Source organism: Lepidochelys kempii, chromosome 8 (assembly GCF_965140265.1).
Source record: "Lepidochelys kempii isolate rLepKem1 chromosome 8, rLepKem1.hap2, whole genome shotgun sequence".
In the NCBI taxonomy this organism is placed as follows: Eukaryota; Metazoa; Chordata; order Testudines; family Cheloniidae; genus Lepidochelys; species Lepidochelys kempii.
The window spans coordinates 108,354,838-108,382,231 of NC_133263.1; the positions used below are offsets into that span (position 1 = coordinate 108,354,838).

Below are 27,394 nucleotides of genomic sequence, written 5' to 3' on the forward strand. Positions count from 1 at the left end.
AAGGACAGACAGCCCCATTTTCTTGTCTGAAAATCATTTCTGAAACCTTTGTTACCCAAGAATATTTATTTCTCCCTCTTGAGTGTGGGACACATGCAGAAGCAGTTAGGTAGCTGTGTTGGGAACAGTGGTGTGTCCGGCCAGAGAGCAGAGTGTGCATGCACGGTGCTCTCTGCAGTGTAGCTGGGTGACGTGGGGAGGTGGCAGCCTCCCCCTGCTATCTATACCTTTGGACCCACAGTTCACCTATCCCATCCATGAGGCTAGGTGACTGGCATGCCCTCAGAGCAAGACCCCCCTGCCACTAGCAGCTGATGCTGAAAACAGCAATCAGGACTGTGTTCTGCCTGCTCTGCTATCCATAAAGGTGCTATAGGATTTTAAACTGGTCCTGTTGGTTATTACTGAGGCCTGGGGGCAATGACTGCACTGTGTGCCTAGCGATGATTCACGTGAGGGAGCTAGAGGGTAACTCATTACTAAGCCCATTACAAGGAGGGTTTCAGTTAGCCTAGTTAGAAGGGCAGCAGGGGGGAGCAGGAAGACCTGTAAGGCTGGGAGCTCCCCACCCCTTCAGTAAAGAACATAGGATTGGAAGGGACCAGCTGGGTCATCATGTCCAGTCCCATGCTCATCTGCTGTGTGCAACCCCTTCATATCATCCCATAAATTTATCAAGCTCCAGCTTAAAACCAATTACCTTTCTTGTCCCCACTGCTCCTGATGGGAGGCTGTTCCAGAGCCCCACTCCTCTGATGGTTAGAAAGCTTCTAATTTTGAATCTAAAGTTACTGATGGCAAGTTTAGCTGCATTTGTTTTGATGCCAATGTTTTCCTTTAGCTCCAATAGCTTTTCTCCATCCCTGGTGTTTATCCCTCTGATAAATGTAGAGAGAGCAATTAGATCACCTGCCAGTCTTCATTTTGTTTCACTAAATAAGCCAAGCTCTTCCAGTCTCCTCTTGTACAGTAGGCTCTCCATTTCCCTGATCATCCTAGTAGCCCTTCTCTGCATCTGTTCCAGTTTGAATTCAAACTGCCCCAGCCCCCTGTGTAATCTTCAGCATGAAACAGGCTGCTTCCCTTCTGTTACCTGAATCATAGAATCATAGAATATCAGGGTTGGAAGGGACCCCAGAAGGTCATCTAGTCCAACCCCCTGCTCAAAGCAGGACCAATTCCCAGTTAAATCATCCCAGCCAGGGCTTTGTCAAGCCTGACCTTAAAAACCTCTAAGGAAGGAGATTCTACCACCTCCCTAGGTAACGCATTCCAGTGTTTCACCACCCTCTTAGTGAAAAAGTTTTTCCTAATATCCAATCTAAACCTCCCCCACTGCAACTTGAGACCATTACTCCTCGTTCTGTCATCTGCTACCATTGAGAACAGTCTAGAGCCATCCTCTTTGGAACCCCCTTTCAGGTAGTTGAAAGCAGCTATCAAATCCCCCCTCATTCTTCTCTTCTGCAGGCTAAACAATCCCAGCTCCCTCAGCCTCTCCTCATAACTCATGTGTTCCAGTCCCCTAATCATTTTTGTTGCCCTTCGCTGGACTCTCTCCAATTTATCCACATCCTTCTTGAAGTGTGGGGCCCAAAACTGGACACAATACTCCAGATGAGGCCTCACCAATGTCGAATAGAGGGGAACGATCACGTCCCTCGATCTGCTCGCTATGCCCCTACTTATACATCCCAAAATGCCATTGGCCTTCTTGGCAACAAGGGCACACTGCTGACTCATATCCAGCTTCTCGTCCACTGTCACCCCTAGGTCCTTTTCTGCAGAACTGCTGCCTAGCCATTCGGTCCCTAGTCTGTAGCTGTGCATTGGGTTCTTCCGTCCTAAGTGCAGGACCCTGCACTTATCCTTATTGAACCTCATCAGATTCCTTTTGGCCCAATCTTCCAATTGGTCTAGGTCCTTCTGTATCCTATCCCTCCCCTCCAGCGTATCTACCACTCCTCCCAGTTTAGTATCATCCGCAAATTTGCTGAGAGTGCAATCCACACCATCCTCCAGATCATTTATGAAGATATTGAATAAAACCGGCCCCAGGACCGACCCCTGGGGCACTCCACTTGATACCAGCTGCCAACTAGACATGGAGCCATTGATCACTACCCGTTGAGCCCGACAATTTAGCCAGCTTTCTACCCACCTTATGGTGCATTCATCCAGCCCATACTTCCTTAACTTGCTGACAAGAATACTATGGGAGACCGTGTCAAAAGCTTTGCTAAAGTCAAGAAACAATACATCCACTGCTTTCCCTTCATCCACAGAACCAGTAATCTCATCATAAAAGGCGATTAGATTAGTCAGGCATGACCTTCCCTTGGTGAATCCATGCTGGCTGTTCCTGATCACTTTCCTCTCATGCAAGTGCTTCAGGATTGATTCTTTGAGGACCTGCTCCATGATTTTTCCAGGGACTGAGGTGAGGCTGACTGGCCTGTAGTTCCCAGGATCTTCCTTCTTCCCTTTTTTAAAGATTGGCACTACATTAGCCTTTTTCCAGTCATCCGGGACTTCCCCGGTTCGCCACGAGTTTTCAAAGATAATGGCCAGTGGCTCTGCAATCACAGCCGCCAATTCCTTCAGCACTCTCGGATGCAACTCGTCCGGCCCCATGGACTTGTGCACGTCCAGCTTTTCTAAATAGTCCCTAACCGCCTCTATCTCCACAGAGGGCTGGCCATCTCTTCCGCATTTTGTGATGCCCAGCGCAGCAGTCTGGGAGCTGACCTTGTTAGTGAAAACAGAGGCAAAAAAAGCATTGAGTACATTAGCTTTTTCCACATCCTCTGTCACTAGGTTGCCTCCCTCATTCAGTAAGGGGCCCACACATTCCTTGGCTTTCTTCTTGTTGCCAACATACCTGAAGAAACCCTTCTTGTTACTCTTGACATCTCTGGCTAGCTGCAGCTCCAGGTGCGATTTGGCCCTCCTGATAACATTCCTACATGCCCGAAACACTGTGAGAGGTAACAGGGACTGGAAGTTTAAGCTGTGGGGGTGTAACACCAACAGACCCTGGTCGTCAGCAGGCAGAATTGAACCTGGGACCTCTGGAGCTTAGTGCATGAGCCTCTACTGCATGAGCTCAAAGCCATATGACTGTTAGCTAAGACTATGCTATGTTAGCTATGTAGAGCAGACTCATTAATCTCTCTCTCGCTAAGTGGTCTCAGTGCCACTAGATGGGACAGAACACCACACCCAGGAGGTGTGTGGGTTACAGGGGCACCCTTCCTTGCTTCCAGCTCTGAGTGGGAAAGTCCCTTCTCTGAGCCTCAGTTACCCCAGCTGGCTATAGGGGTGCAGTTTTTTGGTCTACTGTTAAGTCGTCAATATCATTGACACAAATTGTCTCCTTCCCTCTCCCCCTTCCAAAACTGAGGTAGGGAGGGGCTTTAGTAGGTACTGACCCTCTGCAGCATGGTCGGGGGAGTAAGCCACCTTCTTGGTCTCTCTTCACCACCCCAAGACTCCAAAGAGGCCCCTGCACAGGTTCAGCTCCAAAGTGGGGGAAGGGGTGCAGACTGGGTGGGCTGGGATGCACATTATTCTTCCACCCTCCCTCACCACAAACCGTAAGCAGAAGAGATAATATGGCCAGGGCCCTGTGGAGCCTCCCAGGGGTTCTAGGAGAAACTAGGACCACCAGGAGTCGCTGCTACCATGGCTCCAACGGAACTCACTGCCAGGGAATGGGGGGTAGGTTCGGGCTGGGGCTGATGTACAGGGCCTGTGCACTGATAGCTCTGGCCTCCCACCACTCCTTGGGGATAAACCAGTTTTGGAGATTCTCCCCTGTGGTTTTTCCTGGAGGGGGCAACTCCCTTTCCTACTGATTTTTTTTTTTTTTTTTGAAGCAGAAAAGAATTTTATTTGCATAACACTTACAAAAAATCACCAAAAAGGAAAAAACAAAACTATGCAACAAAACAAAAGCAAATGCAAGGTATAACACAGCAGCCTTCAGGAGGGAGAAGTGTTCAGGTTAGCCTGGGCCCAGAGCGGGGGCGCTTCCTCGACACTCATGTTCTTCCACCCTCCTGAGTTACCTGGTGGCCGAGAGCGGGGGGGGGCTTCCTCGACACTTGTGGTCTTCCACCCCCTCGAGTTACCTAGTGCCATGCCCAGTGTCACCGATTATTCCTCTCCTGAGAGTGCCCGACAAGATGGGCACGGCTGCGGGGTAGGCAGTTTGGGGCAGGGGGGGAATGTACACCCACGTGTGATAGGACCCTTCCTAGGTGACGGTGATGATGGTATCCACAGCGGCAATGGCTGGGGCTGGAGTCTCTCACTCTTCCCCTCAATCAAAGGGTCAGACGGAGGGAACCATAGAATCATAGAATATCAGGGTTGGAAGGGACCCCAGAAGGTCATCTAGTCCAACCCCCTGCTCAAAGCAGGACCAATTCCCAGTTAAATCATCCCAGCCAGGGCTTTGTCAAGCCTGACCTTAAAAACCTCTAAGGAAGGAGATTCTACCACCTCCCTAGGTAATGCAATCCAGTGTTTCACCACCCTCATAGTGAAAAAGTTTTTCCTAATATCCAATCTAAACCTCCCCCACTACAACTTGAGACCATTACTCCTCGTTCTGTCATCTGCTACCATTGAGAACAGTCTAGAGCCATCCTCTTTGGAACCCCCTTTCAGGTAGTTGAAAGCAGCTATCAAATCCCCCCTCATTCTTCTCTTCTGCAGGCTAAACAATCCCAGCTCCCTCAGCCTCTCCTCATAAGTCATGTGTTCTAGACCCCTAATCATTTTTGTTGCCCTTCGCTGGACTCTCTCCAATTTATCCACATCCTTCTTGTAGTGTGGGGCCCAAAACTGGACACAGTACTCCAGATGAGGCCTCACCAGTGTCGAATAGAGGGGAACGATCACGTCCCTCGATCTGCTCGCTATGCCCCTACTTATACATCCCAAAATGCCATTGGCCTTCTTGGCAACAAGGGCACACTGCTGACTCATATCCAGCTTCTCATCCACTGTCACCCCTAGGTCCTTTTCCGCAGAACTGCTGCCTAGCCATTCGGCCCCTAGTCTGCAGCGGTGCATTGGATTCTTCCGTCCTAAGTGCAGGACCCTGCACTTATCCTTATTGAACCTCATCAGATTTCTTTTGGCCCAATCCTCCAATTTGTCTAGGTCCTTCTGTATCCTATCCCTCCCCTCCAGCGTATCTACCACTCCTCCCAGTTTAGTATCATCCGCAAATTTGCTGAGGGTGCAATCCACACCATCCTCCAGATCATTTATGAAGATATTGAACAAAACCGGCCCCAGGACCGACCCCTGGGGCACTCCACTTGACACAGGCTGCCAACTAGACATGGAGCCATTGATCACTACCCGTTGAGCCCGACAATCTAGCCAGCTTTCTACCCACCTTATAGTGCATTCATCCAGCCCATACTTCCTTAACTTGCTGACAAGAATACTGTGGGAGACCGTGTCAAAAGCTTTGCTAAAGTCAAGAAACAATACATCCACTGCTTTCCCTTCATCCACAGAACCAGTAATCTCATCATAAAAGGCGATTAGATTAGTCAGGCATGACCTTCCCTTGGTGAATCCATGCTGGCTGTTCCTGATCACTTTCCTCTCATGCAAGTGCTTCAGGATTGATTCTTTGAGGACCTGCTCCATGATTTTTCCAGGGACTGAGGTGAGGCTGACTGGCCTGTAGTTCCCAGGATCCTCCTTCTTCCCTTTTTTAAAGATTGGCACTACATTAGCCTTTTTCCAGTCATCCGGGACTTCCCCGGTTCGCCACGAGTTTTCAAAGATAATGGCCAATGGCTCTGCAATCACAGCCGCCAATTCCTTCAGCACTCTCGGATGCAACTCGTCCGGCCCCATGGACTTGTGCACGTCCAGCTTCTCTAAATAGTCCCTAACCACCTCTATCTCCACAGAGGGCTGGCCATCTCTTCCCCATTTTGTGATGCCCAGCGCAGCAGTCTGGGAGCTGACCTTGTTAGTGAAGACAGAGGCAAAAAAAAAGCATTGAGTACATTAGGTTTTTCCACATCCTCTGTCACTAGGGATCCGGATGGGATCACCAAGCAGAGAACCTCAGACAGCGCCCACCACTCCACGAAGGCATCGAGGGAGTCGGTGGATGCCGCCCAGAGGAACTCCGCCCGGATACGTGAATGTACTGAGGATCGGGAAACGGCCCTACAGTTGCAGGACGCTTCATTGGCCAACCGCCTCTCTCTGGTTTTATAGATGGCTGTTTTAGCTAGAGCTAGGAGGAGGTTAACCAGGAGATCCCACGACTTTGTGGGGCCACGGATGGGGAGTGCGTAAATAAAAAGGTGAGGGGAAAAGTGCAGCCAAAAGCGTAATAAAATATTTGTGAGGAGCCGGAAAAGGGGCTGCAGCCTGGCACACTCTGAATATACGTGCGCCAGGGTTCCCTCACGTTGCAAAAAGGGCAAGTATCCGGGATGGGGGTGAACCGCGTCAAAAACACTCCCGTGCTCACAGCTCCGTGAAGGAGCCGTCAACTAACGTCCCTGACGGGCCTCGGGATCAAGGTGGAATACAGGCTGGCCCACTGGGGCTGCTCACCCTCCAAAGGTGGCAGGAGGTCCCACCACTTTGTATCGGGGTGGGACACCAGGGTGAGGGCGTGAACGGTGCGAAGTGTGAGTGTGTATAGATGTTTCCTTGGTGCGGTTTGAAAGCTGCCCGGCTGCAATTCGTGCAGCCAGCTCGCAATGAAAGGGTGAGGGGTTTGTTGGGATCTACGGGCTAGGGGCCCAATTGAAAGGTCCGGTGGGTCTGGGGTAGAGGGTGGGCGGGGTGCGCCCTTGCGTAGGGCTCGGTTGAGATAAGCCCAAGCAGCGAGCGTCAAAGTGGCCTTCACCTCCTGAAGTACGCGCCGGGGGGTATGAGGTCTGGAGAGCCCCATGCGCTGAGCAAGCGTCAGGGGATCCAGCCAGTCTCCTCGGTCATAGTCCAGGAGGTCTCCGACTCTCGTGACTTCCGCCAGGACCAAACTGGCGCACCGAGTGGGACTCTGCCACCTGCACACGGAGCTGGGGGTTGTGTAGCAGGAGCTCCGGGAGGAGATCCGCTCCCACGGTAGCCGCCGCAGACCTGGTCGTTGAAAACAGTTTCCAGGTCCGGAGGAGGTCCTGGTAGAAGACCGGCAGGCCGGAGAGGTCTTGCGGAAAACCTCTCGGACAGAGATAAAAGAGCTGCCGGTCATATCGGAGCCCTTGGAAACGGCGCAGGAAGGCGTGCGCCAGTATGCTCCACGTCAAACTACCTGCACTATAGAGGAGCCTCTGCAGGGCCTGGAGGCAGAAGACACGGACCTGAGTGTGCAGATATTTCAGGCCCTGTCCTCCTTCCTTCAGGGGTAGATGAAGAACCCCAACAGGGACCCAGTGCAGTCCTGACCAAAAGAACTCTAGAATCGATGTCCGGAGGTCGGTCAGGAAACCCAGGGCCGGGACCAGGGTGTTGAGCTGGTACCAGATCGTGGACAGGACTAGTTGGCTAAGCACCAGCGCTCTCCCTCGGAGGGAGAGACATCGGAGTAGCCTCGCCCATTTCCGGAGCTGCTCTATCACCCCGCCTTCTAAATTTTGCCAGTTCTCCGGTGGAGAAGGGTGTGTGGCAGAAAGGTAAACGCCAAGGTAGAGCAGCGGACTCGCGCTCCACCGGATAGTCTGAAACACGGGTGGGAGGGAGCTCACCTGCTGCCAGTCCCCTACCGCCAAGCCAGAGCTCTTGACCCAGTTGACTCGGGTGGAGGAGGCTGCCGAATAGATGGCCTGGCAAGCCTCCACCCTACTGATAGAACAGTGTGAGATATTCTCTCAGGGAACTCCACACCCACAGATCTCTCACAGGGCTTTTATAGAGGAGGTGAGAATCCAGGACATTTTCCTACTGCACCTCAGGAAGGGAAGTGTCAACCAATTGAACTGAATATGTAAACAGCTGTATCGTGACTGGCCATGGCTGAGTCCACTGAAAGCTGTTGCTCTTCTTGGCTGAGCCAATCAGAGAACACATTCAGATCTATTCAATTTAGGTTCCTTACACTGTGCTCTTCAGGGTAGTATCTGAGCACCTCTCACTAGCACATAAAGCGACTAACATCTGTCCCATGTGTGTTCCCTCCTCTGGTCCTTCATGGGAGAAACATGCGCAGGGGAATGGTTTAGGATTTTTAAAATACATATACACATACTTTGTTTTTTAAAGAAAGCAAGGCCTTTCAGTTGGAGCAGAAGTTGGGGAGGTTTTGTGGGAATTCAAGCTAGATAAATTCAGACTGGAAATACGGTGTAAATTTTTAACAGTGAAGGGAATTAATAATTGGAACAATGGATCGAGGGTCATGGTGGATTCTCCATCACAGACCATTTTTAAATCAAAATTGGATGTTTTTCTAAAAGATCTGTTCCAGGAGTTATTTTGGGGATGTTCTCTGGCCTGTACTATACAGGTCAGACTAGATGATTACAATGGTCCCTTCTGCCTTAAAAATCTATGAATTTCAGTCTCACACTGGCCCCTGAGAAAGCTCTGTCTCCCACACAGAGCTGCTTTATCCTTATTGCAGGGAATTCCACTGTGCCAGAGGAGTGGAGTTCTCCACCACTCTTCATCCCAGAGCTTTAGGTGATCATTAGATACTCTGAGAACCTTGCGGCTCAGGGCCAAGACCTTTAACTTGATTTGATATTTCATGGGAGGCCAGTGTAGGGAGTGATGGGATGGGACTCCAAACTGAGGGGTCCGGTAGTAGAGCTCTCTGCTTTGTGATGAGGATTTCTCAAGAGCTTAAGTTTGTCTCCAGGGACTGCTGCAGAGTGTGCCACATTAGTAAACCACCCAGGTCCAATTGGCAGCAACAGGCATCACATTCCAGTAAATGATTCTTTATTACTGATCAGTAATGCCACAGGGTGTGCACCGCATTCTACAGGGCAAAGCACAGACCAGGCAGGACCCTGCACCCAGGAGCTTCAGAGACCATGTCAGGAGGGAGACAAGTGTAAAGATATGCTCTGGTGGGAGAGAGGAACAGAACTGGGCACACACAGGCAGTGTGGAGAGTGGGAGAAAAAAAGGGAGCACAAAGGAACTCGTTCCCAGCTCAAATGGCTGTGACTGAGGCAGGGGAGTGATGTCATAATGCTCTGGGTTTCCTAGCTTGGCTGACTGGAACCATGTAGACAGCTTCACGAAGATGTTAGATGTTTCCTTGGCGCGGTTTGAAAGCTGACCGGCTGCAATTCGTGCAGCCAGCTCGCAGTGAAAGGGGGAGTGATTTGTTGGGATCTACGAGCTAGGGGCCCAACTGAAAGGTCCGGTGGGCCTGTGGTAGAGGGTGGGCGGGGTGCACCAGAAGTGCTGAAGGGAAGTGCAGGAGGCAGCTGGACTGGGGAGCCAGGGGGAGGGAAAGCTGACTTCTTTTCTTGTCTCAGGTCGGATTATCTATAATGAGGCAGGACTACTGCTGTACTCAGCCCCTCCCATCCCCTTTTCAAAGCCCCCAGCTCCCACACAGAACCCAGGGGAGGGCTCACCCCACTGTCCCAGATGTCAGAATTCTGCAGCCCCTCCCCAAGGAGGGCAGCTGGGGATCACAGAGGACAATGGCTGGGGTTCCTTGGGGAAGGGTTACAGATTTCTGACCTCCAGGACAGTTGAAGTGCCCCCTACCCCATCCTGCAGGACTTCTCTGGTAGTGCCAGAGTGCAGCTTGTTTGGAGATCTGCCTCAGAGACTGATCACATGCTGGAGAGAGCGGTATCGCCCACCACTGACTGTACAAACACCATCAGGCCTGGCCCATTTAGTGCAGGATCCCGTCACCAGCAAAAGCTGACAGTGGAGGCTGCAGAAGAAATGCACGTCACTCTACAGTATTTGCCCATGGGGGTTCCTCCTGCCCAGCTGAGGATCCAGTCAGGCACGGATGTCCCAGCCGTGAGGTTCCAATGACATGCCAAGCCCTCTGCCTCACTCCCATCCTCACGAGGCAGCCTGGAGCATGTAGCAGATCCTGCACTCAGAGGAAGGGCTGCTGCTCCCAGCTGCTCATCAGCAGGTAGGACTGGTTAGAAATGTCTGTAGTGGACATGGACTGCTTCCCGGAGCATGGGCAATCCCAGTCCTCTTCCTCAGAGTCCACAGGCCCCCCTAGAGGTATGTCTTCGGCCTGAAGGCTGCTAGGCACCAGTGGGTTGTACTGGATCTCAGCCCTGTCCTGCCGGAGCTCTGAGTGGGCATCTGGGACATGGAGCAGGAGCACAGCGAGACCCCTAAGGTAGCTGTCATCCCCCTCCCCTCTGCTGTCCAAGTACTCATTCTCGTAGCGGCTGCCCGTGGGGCTGCTGGGATGCAGCACCATGTAGTCCTGGTGAGGAGAGGAGAGATTGCTAGTCTCTGGATCCTCGGGGCCCTCGGGGATGTCAGACCCTGGGCCTGCTGTCTTCAGCAGGGTGGGCTCTGGGGGAGTCTCAGCCCCCTTCCTCTCAGAAAGGACTTCCAGGAGGCAGGGTAGGATCACGTCTTCCAAGGGCTTGTTGTAGAATGAAGTGTTTGCCTTAAGGAGGAAGGGGAAATAGCACAGCTGAGTGTAGGCTGGGGCAGGAGGGGGAGGGAAAGTAATGCAGCCCCCCGCCCCAGACCAGGCCTGTATCCCACCCTCTGTGTAGATTATGCATGCAGGACAGAGATCTCCATTTGATACATTTCCCCAGTCACTAACCTCTGCCTGTCTTGCCTGCCCTTGGTCCATTAATACGTCTCCTGGGACCAATCCTCACATATCAACCCCGGAGCGGCTTCAAAGAACCTGCCAAAGGAATGTGTCCCATCCCCTCCTGCCTCAGTCTCCCCCTACGTGACATGGGGGAAGTGACCCCGACTCCCTTTGTCAAAGGCTTTGAGATCCACAGTGAAAAGCTGCTGAAAAAGAGAGGAGCCAAAGGTGATGACCTTGCCTGACTGGAAGTCACCCCAGGAGCCTGAGGCCCAGGTCAGGTAAGAGCCAGGCCTGGCCCAGTGGCAGCTCCCCACATGCCTAAATGCTACAGCTGTACCACAAGGCTCAGAATGGGGGCATTACCCCTTGGGGAGGGGACATTCCTAGCTTGCTGGGGGGCTCATGCAGAGGGCTATACAGCCCTGTGTGTCTGGAAACGCTTGGGTCTCCTTTGGGGTGGTTTTACAGCCCAGAAGCCATCCCCACAAGGCTGACCCACAGGAGTGCTGAGCACCCAGCTGCAGCCACAGGAGTTGCAGTGCTTAATTCCACTGAGACTCAGGCTTGTGATTACTTGGGAAATGGCTCCACAGGCAGAGACATGACAAATAGCTCCAGTGAAAGGTTTTACCTTGTTGGCTCTGGAGCAGGGAGGTGGGGGAACGCACAGTCTCCACCAGCCGGCGTTCATCTGGGGCATAGGGTGGCCCGGTGCCCAGTTTTTGACCAGAAAAAAGTCTGGTCGAAAAGGGACTTGACGGTGTCTGATCAAATCTACTGACCGGACACCCAAAGTCTGGTTACTGTGGGCAAGGGAGGCACTGGGTCATCACCTGCCTCAGCCCCTACTTAGCCAGGGCTGCCTCCTACCTCCGTCGGCTGCAGCTCCCAGCCACAGCTCCGCAGGTGAGTCCCTCCTGGGCAGAGGGGAAGAGCAGCGAGTGATGCAGGGGTGGGAGGGAAGAGGAGCAAATCGGGAGTGGGGTCTTGGGGGGAAGAGGCAGGGCGAGGGAGGGCAAGAGGCGGGGCTGGGGAGGTTCTGGCACTCCTGCTCAGTGTCTGGTTTTTAAACCTTACAAAGTTGGTGACCCTACTGAGGCAGGACAGCCACCTCGGCTCCTGTCCCAGGAATGTGCCTGAGGCCTCTGCACCTCACCTGCTGCTGCTTGCTGCCGTCGGTGAGGAAAGTGCCCAGGACACGGTGCAGATCTGGGGCGGGAGGCCAGAGCTTTCGCTTCACGCTGCTGGGCAAGGAAAAATGGGGGTGTGAAATCAATCTCTCCCCAGCTCTACACAGGCCAATTAAGCTCCACATGGCCCTATGCGAGAGACATTTTCCCTCCCCCGCAAGCACCACACAAGTCTATGTGCGGAGATACCATCCTGCCCCTGGCTAGTCCCAGAAACACACTAACCAGGCCTGTCACAGCATCACAGCACAGTCCCACTGGGGGAAAGAAATTAGGGTCTAAAAGGGTGGGCACAGCAGGGAGAACTCTCGGGGACAGGGAGAGAGCAGGGGAGCAGGAGATGTCAGTTATCTTTACCCTTGATGAGGGAGGGATCTGTTACCTGTACCTTGGGAGCAGAGGTCAGTTACAGGAATGGGAGGGTGTCAGTTACCTGTACCCCGTCAGGCGGGGGGGTCAGTTACCTGTACCCCAGAAGGGGGAGGGGTCAGTTACCTGTACACAGAAGGAAAAGAGCACCTCAGCCCCAGGAGTCCCACGAAGAAGACCAATGTGATGGTGAGGCTCAGTATTATCCAGCCGGGGACAGAGAAGGGAGCAGTGAATGCATCGGGCTCCCCAGTGTCCTTGCTGCCTGTGATGAAAATAGGAATTGTCTGCAGTATTGTTATGAGCAATGTGTGTCTCAGGTGACCCATCAGACTTTGTCTTGTGACCTGCTGGGTAAAAGGGATTAAAGCGCTTCCTCTGGCACAGAGGGAGATATGAGGTCTTTGGGTCATGTAGCTGTCTGGGGTGGTATAAATGTGTCCTCAAGAACTGGCTGGGATCAACACATATCAGCACAGAGGCATCCACCATCTGACCTGACGTGAGGCACCAGGAGGGGTGCTGCCTGCCTGGATCCCACATCTGACACGTTAGGGAGAGGTTGCTGAAATAGAAATGTGAGGTCATCTAATCCTGCCCCTTGTGCTGAGAGGGGACCAATTAAACCTAGATCACGTAATGAGTGTTCTGAGCCTGATGGCTCTGAGCCTGATATGACATTCGAGATAATTACTTGTGAGTCCTAAGGGTCCAGTTAATCCACAAGCAAGAGTCTAACCAGGTGACACCAAGGCAGGTATCTAGTGAAAGCAGCCACTTCAGTCTGCTCAACGTCACTACCTTGCTGGGGATGCTGCTTGCTAGACTACCCTGCTCCAGTTTGTGCTTGTTCCTGATTCAGCTCCTGCTCAAGCCACAGCCGGTCGCCCAACTGTCCTGATGGACTATCCTTGGCAGGCGTTTGTCCAACCTGTTCTTAAAAACCTCCAGTGATGGGGATTCCACATCCTCCCTATTTTAGAACTTAACTACCCTTATAGTTAGAAAGAGGCCTGTCCTGGGTCTGGTACTATTCAATAGTTACATTGAATGACTCAGATAATGAAGTAGAAAGTACGCTTACAAAATGTGTGGATGATACCAAGCTGGGAAGGATTGCTAGCACTTCAAATGACAGGATTAGAATTCAAAACGACCATGATAAGTTAGAGAATTGGTCTGAAATCAACAAGATGAAATTCAGTAAAGGCAAGTGCACACAGAATTTACTCCAAAGAGCAAGTCACCTAAACACTGCCTTCACTAAGCAAGGACAAGACATCAGAAAAGTAGATTGCATTGTGCAATGGGCAACCCAAATACCTGAGGACAACTTGTTTCAATATAGAAAAACAAACAAAAACACACACACTTACTGACTGTGTCCCCAGCCACCCCACATTGGACCCATGATGTATCATCAAACAATTACAACCCAAACTTGATGGGAACCCTCTTCTGGCCTTCAACCTCATCTTTGCCAAGCTCATCATGAGAAACAAGCTTCTTATTGTCCAGGACACACCGACTCAAAGTGGCACTAGTCCCTACCAGAACTGATGCCAAACCTGCAGACACATCTCCACGACAATGATCAATACCCCTCACAACACACCTATCAAGATCCATGGGTCCTACATGGGGTGTACCCCATCCACTGCATCAAATGCCCAACAACAACTATGTGGGTGAAACCTGACAATCACTATGCTCTCAAAAATGATAAAAGACAACAATACTCTTATCACCCAGAAGTGAACATTCCTCACAAAGCAATCACTCCACAGCTATCTCTCAGTGCTCGCCTGCAGAGGAAAGCTGCAGAACACCTTCAAAAGACAATCTTGGGAACTTAAATTCATAACTCTGCTGGACGGTAAAAACCGTGGACTTAACAGAGACACTGGTGTATGGCTCATTACAGCAATTTGTAGCACACCCTACTGCCTGCTAACCCTTAGTTGCCCATTTCATTTTAAGTGATCTCTTATAGCATGTTTGAGCCCTTTATACTTAATCTGTCCCACCTCATATTTTACTTGGACACTCTGCTTACCTTCTCCAGACTTGAGGAAGGCCGCCATGAAGCTTGAAAACCTTCCCTTCCACCAACAGAAGATGATCCAATAAAAGATATTGTCTCACATACCTTGTCTCTCTCAAGTGCAATGTACTACACTTGAGAAGATAAAATCAAATGCACAACTACAAAACTGGGGCTACGTGGCTGCTGCAAAGGATCTGGGGCTTGTAGCGGATCACAAATTGAATATGAGCCACAATGTGATGCAGTTGCAAAAAAGGCTAATGTTCTGGGGAGTATGAAGAGAAGTGTCATATAAATGACACAGGAGGGAACTGTCCCACTCTACTTGGCCCTGATGAGGCCTCAGCTGGAGTCTTGTGTCCAATTCTGGGCAACGCACCTTAGGAAAGATATGGATAAACTGGAGAAAGTCCAGCGGCGAGCACCAAAAATTATACAAGCCTTTAAAAACCTGACCTATGAGGAAAGGTTAAAAAAACTGGGCCTGTTTAGTCTTGAGAAAAGCAGACTGGGGGGGGGAACTGGGGGCGGGGGGGGGGCAGAAAACAGTCATTCAGTATGTTAAGGGCTGTTAGAAAGAGCATGAGATCAATTGTTCTCCTGGCCACTGAAGGTAGGAGAAGTAGTAATGGACTTAAAAAGGAGATTTAGGTTAGATATTAGGAAAATCTTTCTAACTCTAAGGGAAGTTAAGCTAGGGAATAGGCTTGCAAGGGAGGTTGTGGAATCCCCATCATTGGAGGTTTTAAGAATTGGCTGGACAAACAGTTGTCAGGGAATGCCAATGGCCGAGCAGTAACACTCCATGGGAAAGCCTGGCAGGCTGAACAGTTGCACTTGGCATGTTTGCAGCACAAAGACAACGGACTAGAGGGGCCGGGGGCCTGGGATGAGAACAGGGTTCACATACACAGAGCAGCTCTCCTTTGGGACACAGCGAGAGAGAGGGAGAGGATGGATTCTACAGCACCTTGGCTAGGGGAACCCCTGCACTGGCCAGTTCAGAGGTTTTCAAACTGTGGGGCATGCCCTCCCAGGGCGGTGCAGAGGCATGTTTTTTCTTTTTTGGGGGGGGCGGGGTGAGTGGCAACGCCAGGGAAAAGAGCGCCACCTTTACCCTCTGGCTCGCCTCAGTGGGGCACCCAGCCTGTGGGTCAGTGTCAACATCTGCCATGGCTAACCCAATTTCCGCTCCCGGCAGCCTCCACCCCCAAAGACTGCACATGCCTTCCTGCACCCTAAAAACCTGAGGGGGGGAAGCAAGGATTGTGTCTATTTTTGTCTGGTTGGGGGGGTCGCACCCCAAAATTGTAACTCAAAGGAGGGCTCAGCTCAAAAAGTTTGACAACAGTTGGACCAGTCTGAACTCAGTCTTAATCTTTGCTCCCTATGCTAATCTCAGAAATCTCCAACACTGCCTTCCAGCTGGCTGTTAAATTCTGCCCTGGTCTGAGACAGGTTACTTGGCATCACTGCAAATACCGACTGACATTCACTGATCCCCAAAGGGATGAAAAGTCTTCCTCAGTCAGACTCGTTGGGCAGAGCTCATGGGGAGACACGGGATGCTGGCGGCCAAAGGCCCAGTCCCAGAGTCACTGGGGTTGTATGGCCCACCTTTGTGGAACAGTGTGACCCACACTAATGGCAACTCTGTGGAGACTGTTAAAGGCTGACAGCACCTCCCACCCAAGGCCTCAGCCCCTAGTGCCCCTCACCTCAGCCAGCTGCAGACCCCCCTCCTCACTCAGGCCCATCCCCGTCAGGAGCACTGGCCCATACCTGCTCCAGAAGGGCCCTCCACCACGATGGTCTCTGACCAGGCACTCCAGAACCCCTGGAGCTGCTGCGCGTTGGGCTTGGCTCGCACCTGGAGGAGGTAGCCGGGGCCAGCACGCAGGTCCAGGGTCTCACTGGTGGCCGCATGCTGGATCTGCAGGACCTAACCAGGGAAAGCTGGGTTACACCCTGGGAGCATGGGGTGATGCAAGAGATGCTTCGCTGGGCTCCACAGGCCCCGCGCTGACCCTGGGGTTAGAGCTGATGGTGACTGAGGTGAGGCAGACAAAGGGCAGGCCAAGTTCTATTGGGTTTGGCACCTTTTTCCTGGACCCGTCTCCATGGTATTGGAGCACCTCCAGGGGAGGGGTGCACCAGTTCCCACGGAGCCCTCCCCTGCTGTGGGAGGTTGCCGGGGTGGGGGTGTGTGCCAGTCCCCAGGCAAACCTTCCCCGCAGGGTAAGGGGTGTGCTCACACCCAGGGAGACCTTCTCTGTGGAGGTGAGGGGGGTGCCAGTCCCCATGGCAACCTCTCCTGCAGTGGGGGGCAGTCCCCAATTACCTTCCAATCCATGCTGTTCTTCACTGAGTAGCGGACCTGATACACCATGTACTCTGCCAGTTCCTCCTGTGGTGGGTCCCACTGCAGCCTCAGCTGCCCACTGCTGATGTTGGCCTGCAAGATCCTTGGGGGTCTGGTGAGCACTGCAGTTTGAGCAAGGAGCATGTTAGCACAGCTGAGCAAACGGAGAGTCCCTCGCGCAGCCCAGCCCCCGAGTTCCACCCACACTGACCCAGTCTCTGCCCAGACAGGGCAGGAGAGAGCTCTCTCCTGCTGCAGTGCCAGGGTGGGGGCTCCCTGGGCAGCACCCCGCAGTGCTGCAGTCAAGACCCTCACAGGACAGAGGCTTGTGCAACCATGGGGAGGAAACCTGGGGAGGAAACAGGACAGGGAGTCAGCGGGTTCTCACCGGCCTGATGCATCCGGAATGGCTCCCCAAAGTAGCTGAGGACTGGCTCAAGATGCCCCCGAGAGACATTCACCAAGGTGAAGATGTCGCTGTCATTCCTGGGCTGGAACATGCAAGAGTGGGTGCTCTGGGGCCCTACGCTGTGCTCCTGACAGTGCTGCCAAGCCTGGCCTCTGGGGAGGAAGCAGGGCGCACGTCAGTCCAGCTGAGACGTCTGCTTCCCGATCCCTCCGGCAGCCATGGCTGCCCCTTCACTGACCTGTCTCTGTGCAGCCAGACTCCACCCTCACCCAAGTCACCCTGCCCCTCCCCTCCCCGCCACAGGGTAACAACCTGCCTGGCTCCTGTCACCATCCTCGCCCCAGTCACCGCGCCCCCTGCCCCCCCGCCCCCGCAGGGTAACAAACCCGCCATGTCCATGAGGGCCCGAATGTCACCAGCAGGTGGGCACTGCCCCAACCTTGCCCACAAGCGCCTCTGGCCTCCTGGGCTCTCTCCCCCTGGCTTGAGCTTCCCCCTGCTCCCTGAGGGTCTGTCCTTGCTCCCCTGGAGCTGCCTTTGATGACCAGCCAACTTCTGGCCCTCAGTGCACAGCACAGAAAGAATGGCATGTGCCCATCCCGTGGCACAGCCTCCTTCATCTCTGCTCCTGAGCAAAGCAGGGGATGGGCAGGACAGAGAACCCCTCAGTCTGGGAACCTCTGGGGCCTGCAGAGCACAGGCACCAGTGGGGGGAAGGGAAGGGAAGGCCCTGGCTGCATGGGATTTGCGGTGCTGCTCTGCTCCTAGGACAGGGCGCTGCATCTGTGCATCTGAAAGTCGATCCCAGAACAGCTGCCACACTTCCCCACCTCGCACAGAAGTGGAATGTCCTGGGCTCTGTCACCTGGAGGCATCACTGCTCCCTTGGGACCGATAGAAGAGGCTGTGGGAGCTGTTGGAATCTGCAGGATCCCAGGTCCACTCACACCGCACCCACTGCAGGTCGGGGGTGAAACAGCGCAGCCCAATCTCCCCTGGGCAGGAGAGAACAAGTGAGCTCCAAGCAGACAGGGCTGGGCCACAGGAACAAGGAGCCCAGTTTACAGTTCATTGGATGTCTGAGATCCTGCAGGCAGGGCCCTACAAAGCTGGGCTCTAGCCAGTGGGCCCCTTTGTGCCCAAGCCCCCAGGTGCCATCTCCCGCAGGTTCCACCAAACCCTGTCCTATCTCCCTTTGGCCTTGATGTTCCTCAGAAGCCTTCAGAGATGGGGGATTGTGACAGTTCAAGGAACCCTCGATGCGTGAGCAGAGTTGAAGTGACTCTCTCAGCTCCCACCCTGGCTTCTGGATGGGCTGTGTGTTACCAGGCAGGACTGGGGAGATGCTGTGTGTGGGTCTCACAGCCAAACCCCTTCTGTCCAGGAGTCACTCACCTGAGGAGCGGGGTATTTCAGCAGCCACTGCCTGAGACCAGGGGCCCCAGAATCCATCCAGGGACAAGCCATCTGGCTTGGTGCGGATCCGGATGTGGTACTTGGCCCCAGGCTGCAGGGTGTGGAGGACACATGCCCTGGTGCTATGCACCTGCTTCTATAGGAGAGGGACCAGACTGGGTGAGGAGGAGAACATGGGAGCTGCTTCAACCACCACATACACTGCCCTTGCCTCTAACAAGACGTCCCCCAAACCTCTCAGCCCCTGAGCCCCAAGGGCCTGGGGCAGCACCAGAGAGGTGACACAGAGTCACGTCCTCCCCTGCAGGAGTCTGGCTGAATTTCCAATGACCCCACTATACGGCACATGCCCATCTAGGGCAGGAAATGAGGTGACTGCAGCTGCCAGGCTGGGATTGGGAATTGCAGGTAGAATGGCATGAATGTTCACCAGAGAATGGCATGAGTGTTCACCAGTCCGTGGGGCCTGTCACAGCCGGACAAGGGAGGGGAAACACAGCATTATCCACAGCCCATGGGGTATGTTACAGCCAGTGGTGGATTTAAAGTTAGTAGGGCTCTGTGTGCAGCTTCATTTTTGGGCCCCCAAGGCTCGGGACCCAGCCAAGAAAAAGAACATCCTCTCTTATCTCCCCCATCCCTTCCCCCAGTTTTTCATTCTTTTTTCTTCATGCTCGTCCTATATTATAAGTAATAGGAAGTAAATGAAAATAAAATGAGGTACCTTGATTGGGGCAGGGGGGTGGGGTGCAGGAGGCGATGTGGGGGTCAGGCTCTGGAAGGGAGTTTGGTGCTGGGTGCAGGCTCTGGGCTGGAGCAGGGGGTTGGGGTGTGGGAGGGGGTAAGGGGTGCAGGCTCTGGGAGGAAGTTTGGGTGCGGGGTGCAGGCTCTGGGCTGGGGCAGGGGGTTGGGGTGCAGGAGGGGTCAGGGGGACGGCACTTACCTTGGGCAGCACAGCTCCCAAAACAACGAGCAAACCCCTCTGGCAGCAGCTCCTACGTGTGGGGGAAGGCCAGGGGGTCTCTGCACACCGCTTCATGCAGGTGCCACCCTCATACCTCCCATTGGCTGCAGTTCCCGGCCTACGAGAGCTGCAGAGTCGGTGCTAGGGGCAGGAGCAATGCACAGAGACATCCCCCTCCCCAAGGCCGCAGGGACATGCTGACCACTTCCGGTAGTGGCGTGGCACAGAGGGCAGGGAGCCGCCTTAGCCCTGCTTCTGGCACATCTCTGCGTGCCCCTTGCGGGGAGGAGGGGCAGCGGGTCTCCGTGCACTGTCTGGGGCAGGGGCAGCGCACGGAGCCGCCTCCCCCCACCCCCACCAGCGCCAGCCGCTGGCTACTTCCAGGAGTGGCGTGGGGCCACTGGCCACAAACTGCAGGCAGCCTAAACCCTGCTGCACTGCCATCCGGGACTCAGGGGCAGGTTGTCAGATGAGATTTCTCCTGCATTTTGGAGGCCCCCCTGTAATCGGAGGCCCCCCTGTTTGTTTCATGGTAAATCCGCCTCTGGTTACAACTGGCCATGGTGGGAGGAACACAGCAATATTCACAGCCCATGGGGTATGTTACAGCCGGCCATGGGGGGAGGAACACCGTGTCACCCACAGCCCATGGGGTATGTTACAGCCGGCCATGGCGGGAGGAACACAGCCTTACCCAGCAGGGTGGTTCCATGGAGCCCACAATGCAGTAGAGGATCTCATAGATGAAGAGCTCGGTGTATTCAGTAGCTGGGGGTTCCCAGCTCACCTGCAGCGCCCCAGCTGCCCCAGCCCAGGTGGCCGTTATATTCACAGGGGGAGCAACGAGCCCTGGAAGGAAAGTGCCAAAGCTAACAGCCTCTGCTGCAGGCTCAGGGGCATTGCCACAGCTCCAAGGCCAGGCTAGCAGCATGCAGCAGCCGCCGCCGCCTGTACGTAACCCACCCGTGCGGCTAGGCATGGCCCCGAGGCACTACTGTAATAACTGTGTGACGCCAGGGATGGGCGTTGTTTGGGCACAGGGCCTGGCTGTGCCAGGACACACTGTCACTTGCATGAAGAGTTGGGTACTGCTAGCCGCCAGTGCCCTGGGATTGGAGCAGCGTCAAGCGGTACTTGAGCTTGCGGCTAGGCTGCCTCTCCATTACGGAGGCGGTTGAGGGGCAGACAGCATGGTCCTGCGCTGGCAGATGATGCTAAACCAAGTGCTGGAAGAAGAGCTGCATGGAGCAAGCCTCAGAGCTGGGACTGAGCAAGCCAGGACGTGTCCATCTCTCTGCAGAAAGGTGATGACCCCTGAAGTCAAACACCGCAGGGGCCTGACAGGAACCATGTGGATGGGTTTCCCTTCTCTTTCGGCAGTAAGAGGGTGTCCACCTGAGCGGCAAGGGCTGCTTCTGTGCCATGCTCCGGCCTGACTGGGAGGGGGGCAGTACGCTAGCAGGCTGCACCAGGGTGACTTGAGACCTCGGCAGCGGGGTGAGGGTCATTGCTGCTCTCGAAGTGTGGTATGAGCATCACTAGATTATGGCAGCTCTCTCCTTCCTGGGCGGCACAGAACAGAGATGCTGGGAAACACCACTCTGCCCCATTGGCCCAATGATCTGCCAGTGTCAGAGAAAAGGTGGCAGCCGGGGAAGGACAGGCCTGGGGCTTCCCACAGCAGTAAACCCTTCACCACACGGCCCCCGGAAAGGACAAAGCACTGGAGAATCGGCTGTGCCGGCCCTGATGCATGGCCGTGATGTAGGGGCGGGGCAGGGGCAGGGCTCCCTGCGCCTCGCAGGCAGAAAGCGGAGGCCAGCACTCACCGACCGTCTCCACGGCGACTTCCCGGGAGTACTTGGTCTGGTTGCTGCGTGTGTCTAGCACGCGGAGGCAGAGCTGGGTGAAGAGCCGCACCTCATGGCTGCTGGGGAAGATGCAGACGTAACGGCTGCCCCCGCCGCTCCGTCTCTGCAGAGCCAGCGCACACTCCTTGGCCGTCTCCCTAGGGAGCAGGGCAGTCAGGGTGCGGGGTCGCGGCCCACACAGGCCTCGGGAGGTGCCTCACCAGGTTCCCCTTCCTCCCCCTTGGGCAGCCCCAGCCTCGTGGCCAGGCTGGGAGACTGGGTCCCAGTGGGGCTGCCAACTTTCCAGTTGCTGAAAACCAAACACCCCTGCCCCACCTCTCCCCCGCCCCTGCTCAGTCTCCATCGCCCCCCCGGGATGTGGAGCCTGCCCAATCAGGGCACAGTGGGGGCAGGTCCCCACAGCAAGGGGCCAGGGTGGGGAGGGGTCAGTCCCCAAAGCGAGGGGCTGGGCTGGGCAGAGTTGTTCGGTTCCCATAGTAAGGGGCTGGGGCGGGGGGAGTTGGATTGTTCAGAGGCCCAGAAGCTGCTCCCTGCCCAGGATCTCCTGGACGGAGCCCTGTAAATGGAGCCCACTGACTGCACGGTTTGGTCCTTGCACCGCGCCTAGCCGTCACCATGCTAGGAGATGGGCCTAGCAGCCTAACCTAGTGCACTGGAGCCTCCAGCCTGGCCCTGAGTGCGCCCCCATGGCCTGTCTGGGAGAAGGCAGCTTGCAGACCCCTCACCCCTGGACTCAGGGCCTTGTCCCTTCACCTGGGTGGCCAATATTGAAGTAAAAAACAGAACCCCACAGAGGGGTGTTCTGAACTCCTAGACTGCTGGCATCCGATCAGCCGTGTAGTGAACACTGAGCTGGGACCAGCCTTAGAATGGAGGGGCTTGACAGAGCGAGATCATTCACACACAAGCAGGATAGTCCATTACACACACGCACGATTTTCGGCACAGTTTTGTGTGCAAAAAAGGCACACACAATTATGGCAGTTGCATGTTCAAATAATCAATTTGCATGCTTGATCGTGATAATTGCAATTGAGATCATTGCAGGTGATTTTTGTATTATTATTATTTTTGCATATACAGTTCTGCACTTAGTACTTGAAAGAGCAGACCCATGGTATGTGAGAGTAAGTAGGGAGAGTGTGTGCGCGCTCTCTCCTCTTTCACCCGCTAGTAGAAAGCCACCATCCTTGCTGTTTTGCTCTGAGCATTCCTGAAGCATTCAGCAGACTGAGCGATGCAAGCACAGGGCTGACTTCTACCTGGAGCTCATAACTGGAGTCAACTGCCACCAGGAATCTTGGGTTCTTGCAGAATGAGGCAGGAACAGGGTGCCCAGAGCCACCTCTAGCTGCAGGGAGAAGGTGAGGAGCAGCCACAGCCCAGGGGCAGGGCCCAGGGGGTCCACCAAGCAGTTTGTGCTGCTGCAGAGGGCGGAGCCTTCAGACAGGGGTAGACTGAGCCAGAGAGAGCTGCTGCGTGCAGGTGCTGGGATGGGATGGAGCCAGCGGCTACTGTGGCCACCCAGCTTTAATGCTGCCAGGTTACCTTTTCAACCGGACGTTCTGGTCGAAAACCGGACACCTGGCAACCCTAGGCCCAGCAGCAGAGCCCTTTGTGGCAGCCCATGCCATTGACCGCCTACCAACACCCGCCCTGCAAGGGCCAGGCTTCCAGTGGGCAACCCAGGAAGGGAGGCTCCCCACCTCAGAAGCAGGTTCTCTGCCCCTTGGGGCCCAGGCAGCAGGGAGACAATGGGAAAGTGGCCAGGACACTAACCTAGGGCTTGGGCAACCGGCATTCGAGTCCCTGCTCCCAGCTGTACCCTGCTCCCAGCTGCTCCCTGCTCCCAGCTGTGCCTGCCTGTGGGGGCTGAGGGTAAAACCAGACCACCAGGCACGCAAGCACTATGGTGGGGGCGAGCACAAAAGTACTGACGGTAGGGGGGTGCGTTTCCCCACACAGCTGCCAAGAACATACTGCAGCAGGAAGCCAATTCCCAGGCTCTGGAAACCAGTGAAAGGCCAAGACTGCTGCAGAGGGCAAAGTGCTCCACTCGGAGCCGTGCCGGGGAGCCGAGGAGTGCAGCATCTTTAAGCAAACCACCAGGAGTTAAGCAGGGCTGAGGCGTATGGGAGCTGCTGGCAGTCAGGTGTCTGCTTAGAGCACAGGGCAGCCAGCCTGGCCCTTGGGGAGGAAAAGGCCAGGGCTGGGATTCCAGGGCCTGAGAGTCCTGACCTACCCGTTGTAGGTATAGTAGAAGCGGTATGTGTGGTTCCCACGCTCTGCCTCCTCATCCCAGAAACAGGTGAGGTCTTCAAAAGATCGGGAGAAGCAGCGAATGGTCTCAGAAACCTCTCCCAGGAGAGCCACATCTGCATGGAGGAGAGAGCTGTTTAGTGGGAAGGGGCCTGGAGAGGCTGCTCCATAGTCCAGTCAAAGTGCCACCAGAAGGCAACGAGAGCCAGAAGCACGGTGCCCCATTTGTGCAGTTGCCATGCACTGGCCTGGTCTCAGGGCAAATTAGAGCAACCAGGTTGCTGTGTCCTGTGCCAGCTGCCAGCAGCACCCAGGGCCCGTTCCAGTAACTGCAGATCAACCAGTTGCCAGAGCAGCCTGGGCCCCACCCCTTTTCCCTGACCACACCCTTATGCTCAGGGGACCAGCGAGACAGAGCAGCCACATGACAGCACTGGGCCAGCTGCGGTTTCCCCCATGCAGGGGAATTTGCTGCTTTGTGTCACCAGAGCCACATGTGGCAGCCCTACTGATCCAGAGAGTCAGGGCTTTAATGTCTTTGCAAGGGCTCAGGTGCCACAGTGATGGGCACAGGACAGAAAGACATGCTATTGGCTTTTTGATGTTGTATTAGGAAACCCCCCCCACTCTAGCCCAGGGCTCATATGTGCTTCCCTAGCTCAGCCCCCAGAGGTAGGTGTGCATCACCCCCCACCCCATGCAGTTAGATGGGGAGCTTATGGGAGTCCTGCCTTCCACCGTCTGTCACCGTTTACGCCTGTGCAAAGGGGCTACCAATGCTGCCCTGGGGCAAGGGGTGGACTGGGAGAAGCACGCAAGGGACAGGGCAGGGGAGAGTCAGAGCTGGGATTCAGCCACAGAAACTCCCTTTTCCACAGGTGGCCATCAGCCTCCCATGCTGGCCAGCTGGCAAAAGCTCTTTGGGAGGCCCGGCGGCATAACAGGTAAGAACCCGCCAGTCTCACGCCATGGCTGCAGAACGTGGCCCACCCAAACAGACCTTTCACCAGGGTCCAGTGGGCTCATGAGGTCTGCTCCCCGTTCTGATCAGCCTCACAAACTGAGTGCCATGGGCCATCACGATCTGAGTCCATCCCCGCGCCCAGGCTACGGTGTAGGGAGGGGCGGGTCATTTGGGTACAAACATACATCCCAAAATAGCCCTGTGGTTGGCATGTGGCTCGGGCCAGTCTCAGGCCAGCGCAGCGGGAAGCACACCCTGTCTCATGCTGGGCGATAGCATTCACTGCAGAAAAACGTGAGGAAGTGTGATAAGGAGAAGCAGGTCCATGTGCTCCCACGACAGACACAGCAGCTCTGCAGCAGCAGCCCCTGGATAGAGCAGACTAGCAGGAAGGCCTGGGGCTTCCGGACTCCTCCCTGGAGTGGGAGCAGGGCAGGGCCAGCCCTAGGCATCACACAGGGAGGTTGTGGGGGAAGGAGACAATGCAGGCGACAAAGAGGTAGGGAGTGCTGCACCGTGCAGGGCTCAGGGAGCTGGCTGCTGGGGGCATTCATCCCTGCTGCCATCAGGCTCACAGCTGCTTAGTCCCCCACCCCATGCTGTCCCCAGGTTTGCACAGGTAATTGCTGCCATAGTCTCTGGGCATCTCTGTCCCGATCAGCGAGCCAGTTCCAGGACTTACCTAGAGAGAAGCGCAGTGAGGGGTGCCCTGGTGCCAGAGTGGGAGGAGCCTGGGACTTGGGCTTGCACAGGAAGCATCAGGAGTTCCCGCAGCTCAGCAAGGGTTTGGTGCCCCCAGGGAGCTAGCCAAAGACAACCCCCACCCCCACCCGCAGGGAGCCCACCGTCCACCTGGAGACACCCCCCCTTCCCCCAGGAGTGCACCAGCCAGCTGGAGATCCCCCTAGGAGCCCCCCACCAGCCAGCCAGAGACTCCCCGCCAGGGAAGCCCGCTCTCCAGCTAGAGACATCCCCCCTCCAGGAGCCCACCATTCAGCCAGGGACACTCTCCCTCGGCCACAGACAGTGTCCCAGGAAGCCAGCTGGCTGAAGGAGCTCCCAGGCCACCAGTATTAAGGTGGCCTGGCTGGGGTGCCATGTACCATCATGTTCCATTTCTTGGTTTTCAGCGGTTTGAGTTCGTCTGCACTCCACGTTCTGGAAGGGCACCAGGCAGCCAAGGCACCCTTACTTCAGTGTGAATGAAGTTTCGGGGCATTTTGTTTCTTTGTTTTATATTTAAATAATTTCTCAGCCTGCCTACACACCAGAGCCCAGCTCTCCCCTGCCACAACCGCAGGCTCCTTGGGAATGGTTATCCCAGTCCCAGAATGCCCTTCACTGCCCCTGCAGCATCTCCTGCCTAGGCCAGTTCTCCCTCCTCAGCCCCCAGAGCGACAGGTGGTGGCACGGGACCCGCAGGGCCAGGGAGACGATGCAGGAACAGTACAGAGCCTAGCATGGAGTCAGCTGGGACATTTTTGAGGGTGGAGAGGCCCCCCAGTCCCAGCCTCTGCCCCACATGCATGTGCAATGCACACCCACAGTATCACTACACTGCAAAGGTGGGGTTGTGACTTGGATTACCTAAATTGGGTGAAAATAGTTGAAGAAATGGCAATTTGGCTTTTATCTCAGATAAGCAGTGCATGCTGAAGCCTCCAGGGAGCCTGAGGACAAACATCCCGCTGTTCACCCACGTGCAATACTGACTTGCCTGGCATCGCTGCTATATTAACTGCTTAGCTAACATGGGTTAAGAACACACTGGATTTCTTTCCAGAATAGGGATACCCACACAGCGCCCCCCCCCACCTCACAAAGCTTGATGCAGCTCCGCTCAAAGGCAGGGAGCTGGTCAAGAGCAAAGAGAGGTGCTCTCTCTCTTCCCAGGGACCTTGGGGTGCCCCCCAACCCTGGGGCCCTAGTGCACCCCTGTCCCCAGCACTCACCAGTTGGCCAGAGGCATGTGCAGTGTGTACACATGGGACAGTCACTGCTGTGAGCATTTACAGAGTCTCGGCTCAGGGGAGCTGTGCTTAACACAAGACCCAGGGGAGTTTGCAAAAGTAGCCTGGAGTCCCTGCCTGAACCAGACAGTATCCGCCTGGTCCCAGCTGTAAGTTGAAGCCATCTGCCTACCCCCAGCTGCACATGACTCCAAGGAACCACTCACAACTAGGGCTGAGCCAGGTGTGGCAGGGCCTTGGCCACGCCCCATTTTACTCAGCCCCAAACCAGAGGAACCTGGAGGTAGTCAAGCCGGCTTTTTGTGCTGGCAAGTTGGGCCAGGGTGGATGAGAGACTAACTGTTTCCTAGGCTCACCTCTAGCCATGGCCTATGCACCGACTTCAGAGACCCACAAGGGACTGAGCACACCCTCCCCTGCTTCCCCCCACAGCACCTCCCCAAGCGGGGGCTAAGGAATGACTGAGGCTCTTTGGACCCACCTTCAGATGTCACCGGAGCAGGGCTCAAAGCAGGAGTAAGGAGGCTGAGCAGGAGTCCAGCTACCAAGAAAAGGGGCTGCCCTTGGCACAGCTGGGCCCCCATTCTGCTACAGCGAGCATTCAATGCCAGTCAGAGCGCAGGGCTCCAGCCACCTGCCCTGCAGAGCTGGGCATCCAGGGGCAGGGCTGTTCTGTTTCTGGGCCTGACTTGCTCCTGGAGCTCTGAGACACAAAGCCTTTATCTGAGACATGTCAGCCTCGCTCCGCAGGAAGCCTGGGTGAAGGGCCCCTTCCACCCCCATCCTCCCAACTTCCCCAGCCCCC

The 27,394-nt window shown here is 55.0% G+C and overlaps 1 protein-coding gene across 3 annotated transcripts; it reads right to left on the bottom strand.

The window, feature by feature from the left end:
• Window positions 1-8,917: 8,917 nt before the first annotated feature.
• Window positions 8,918-27,329, bottom strand: MPL (MPL proto-oncogene, thrombopoietin receptor). 3 transcript variants are annotated; one of them, XM_073358033.1, is made up of 12 exons: window positions 27,071-27,329; window positions 23,639-23,771; window positions 21,355-21,533; window positions 20,220-20,374; window positions 18,541-18,694; window positions 18,011-18,140; window positions 17,125-17,297; window positions 16,716-16,858; window positions 16,157-16,316; window positions 12,454-12,592; window positions 11,925-12,012; window positions 8,918-10,606 (listed from the first exon to the last, which is right to left on the bottom strand). In XM_073358033.1, the coding sequence occupies exons 1-12, from the start codon at window positions 27,171-27,173 to the stop codon at window positions 10,070-10,072; spliced, it is 2,094 nt and encodes a 697-aa protein (XP_073214134.1). In that variant the 5' UTR covers window positions 27,174-27,329; the 3' UTR covers window positions 8,918-10,069. The 3 variants fall into 3 exon arrangements, with proteins under 3 accessions (XP_073214134.1, XP_073214135.1, XP_073214133.1); XM_073358034.1 differs by having other exon boundaries at window positions 11,925-12,009; window positions 18,541-18,697; XM_073358032.1 differs by having other exon boundaries at window positions 18,541-18,697.
• Window positions 27,330-27,394: the final 65 nt, after the last annotated feature.

Coding starts and splice junctions, on each gene's coding strand:
- MPL (XM_073358032.1), bottom strand. CDS start 27,173: ATGGGGGCCCAGCTGTGCCAAGGGCAGCCCCTTTTCTTGGTAGCTGGA. Junction 20,375..21,354: donor AGTCGCCGTGGAGACGGTCG/GTGAGTGCTGGC, acceptor CTTTCCTTCCAG/GGCTCGTTGCTCCCCCTGTG. Junction 12,593..16,156: donor GGAGGGCCCTTCTGGAGCAG/GTATGGGCCAGT, acceptor TTTTCATCACAG/GCAGCAAGGACACTGGGGAG.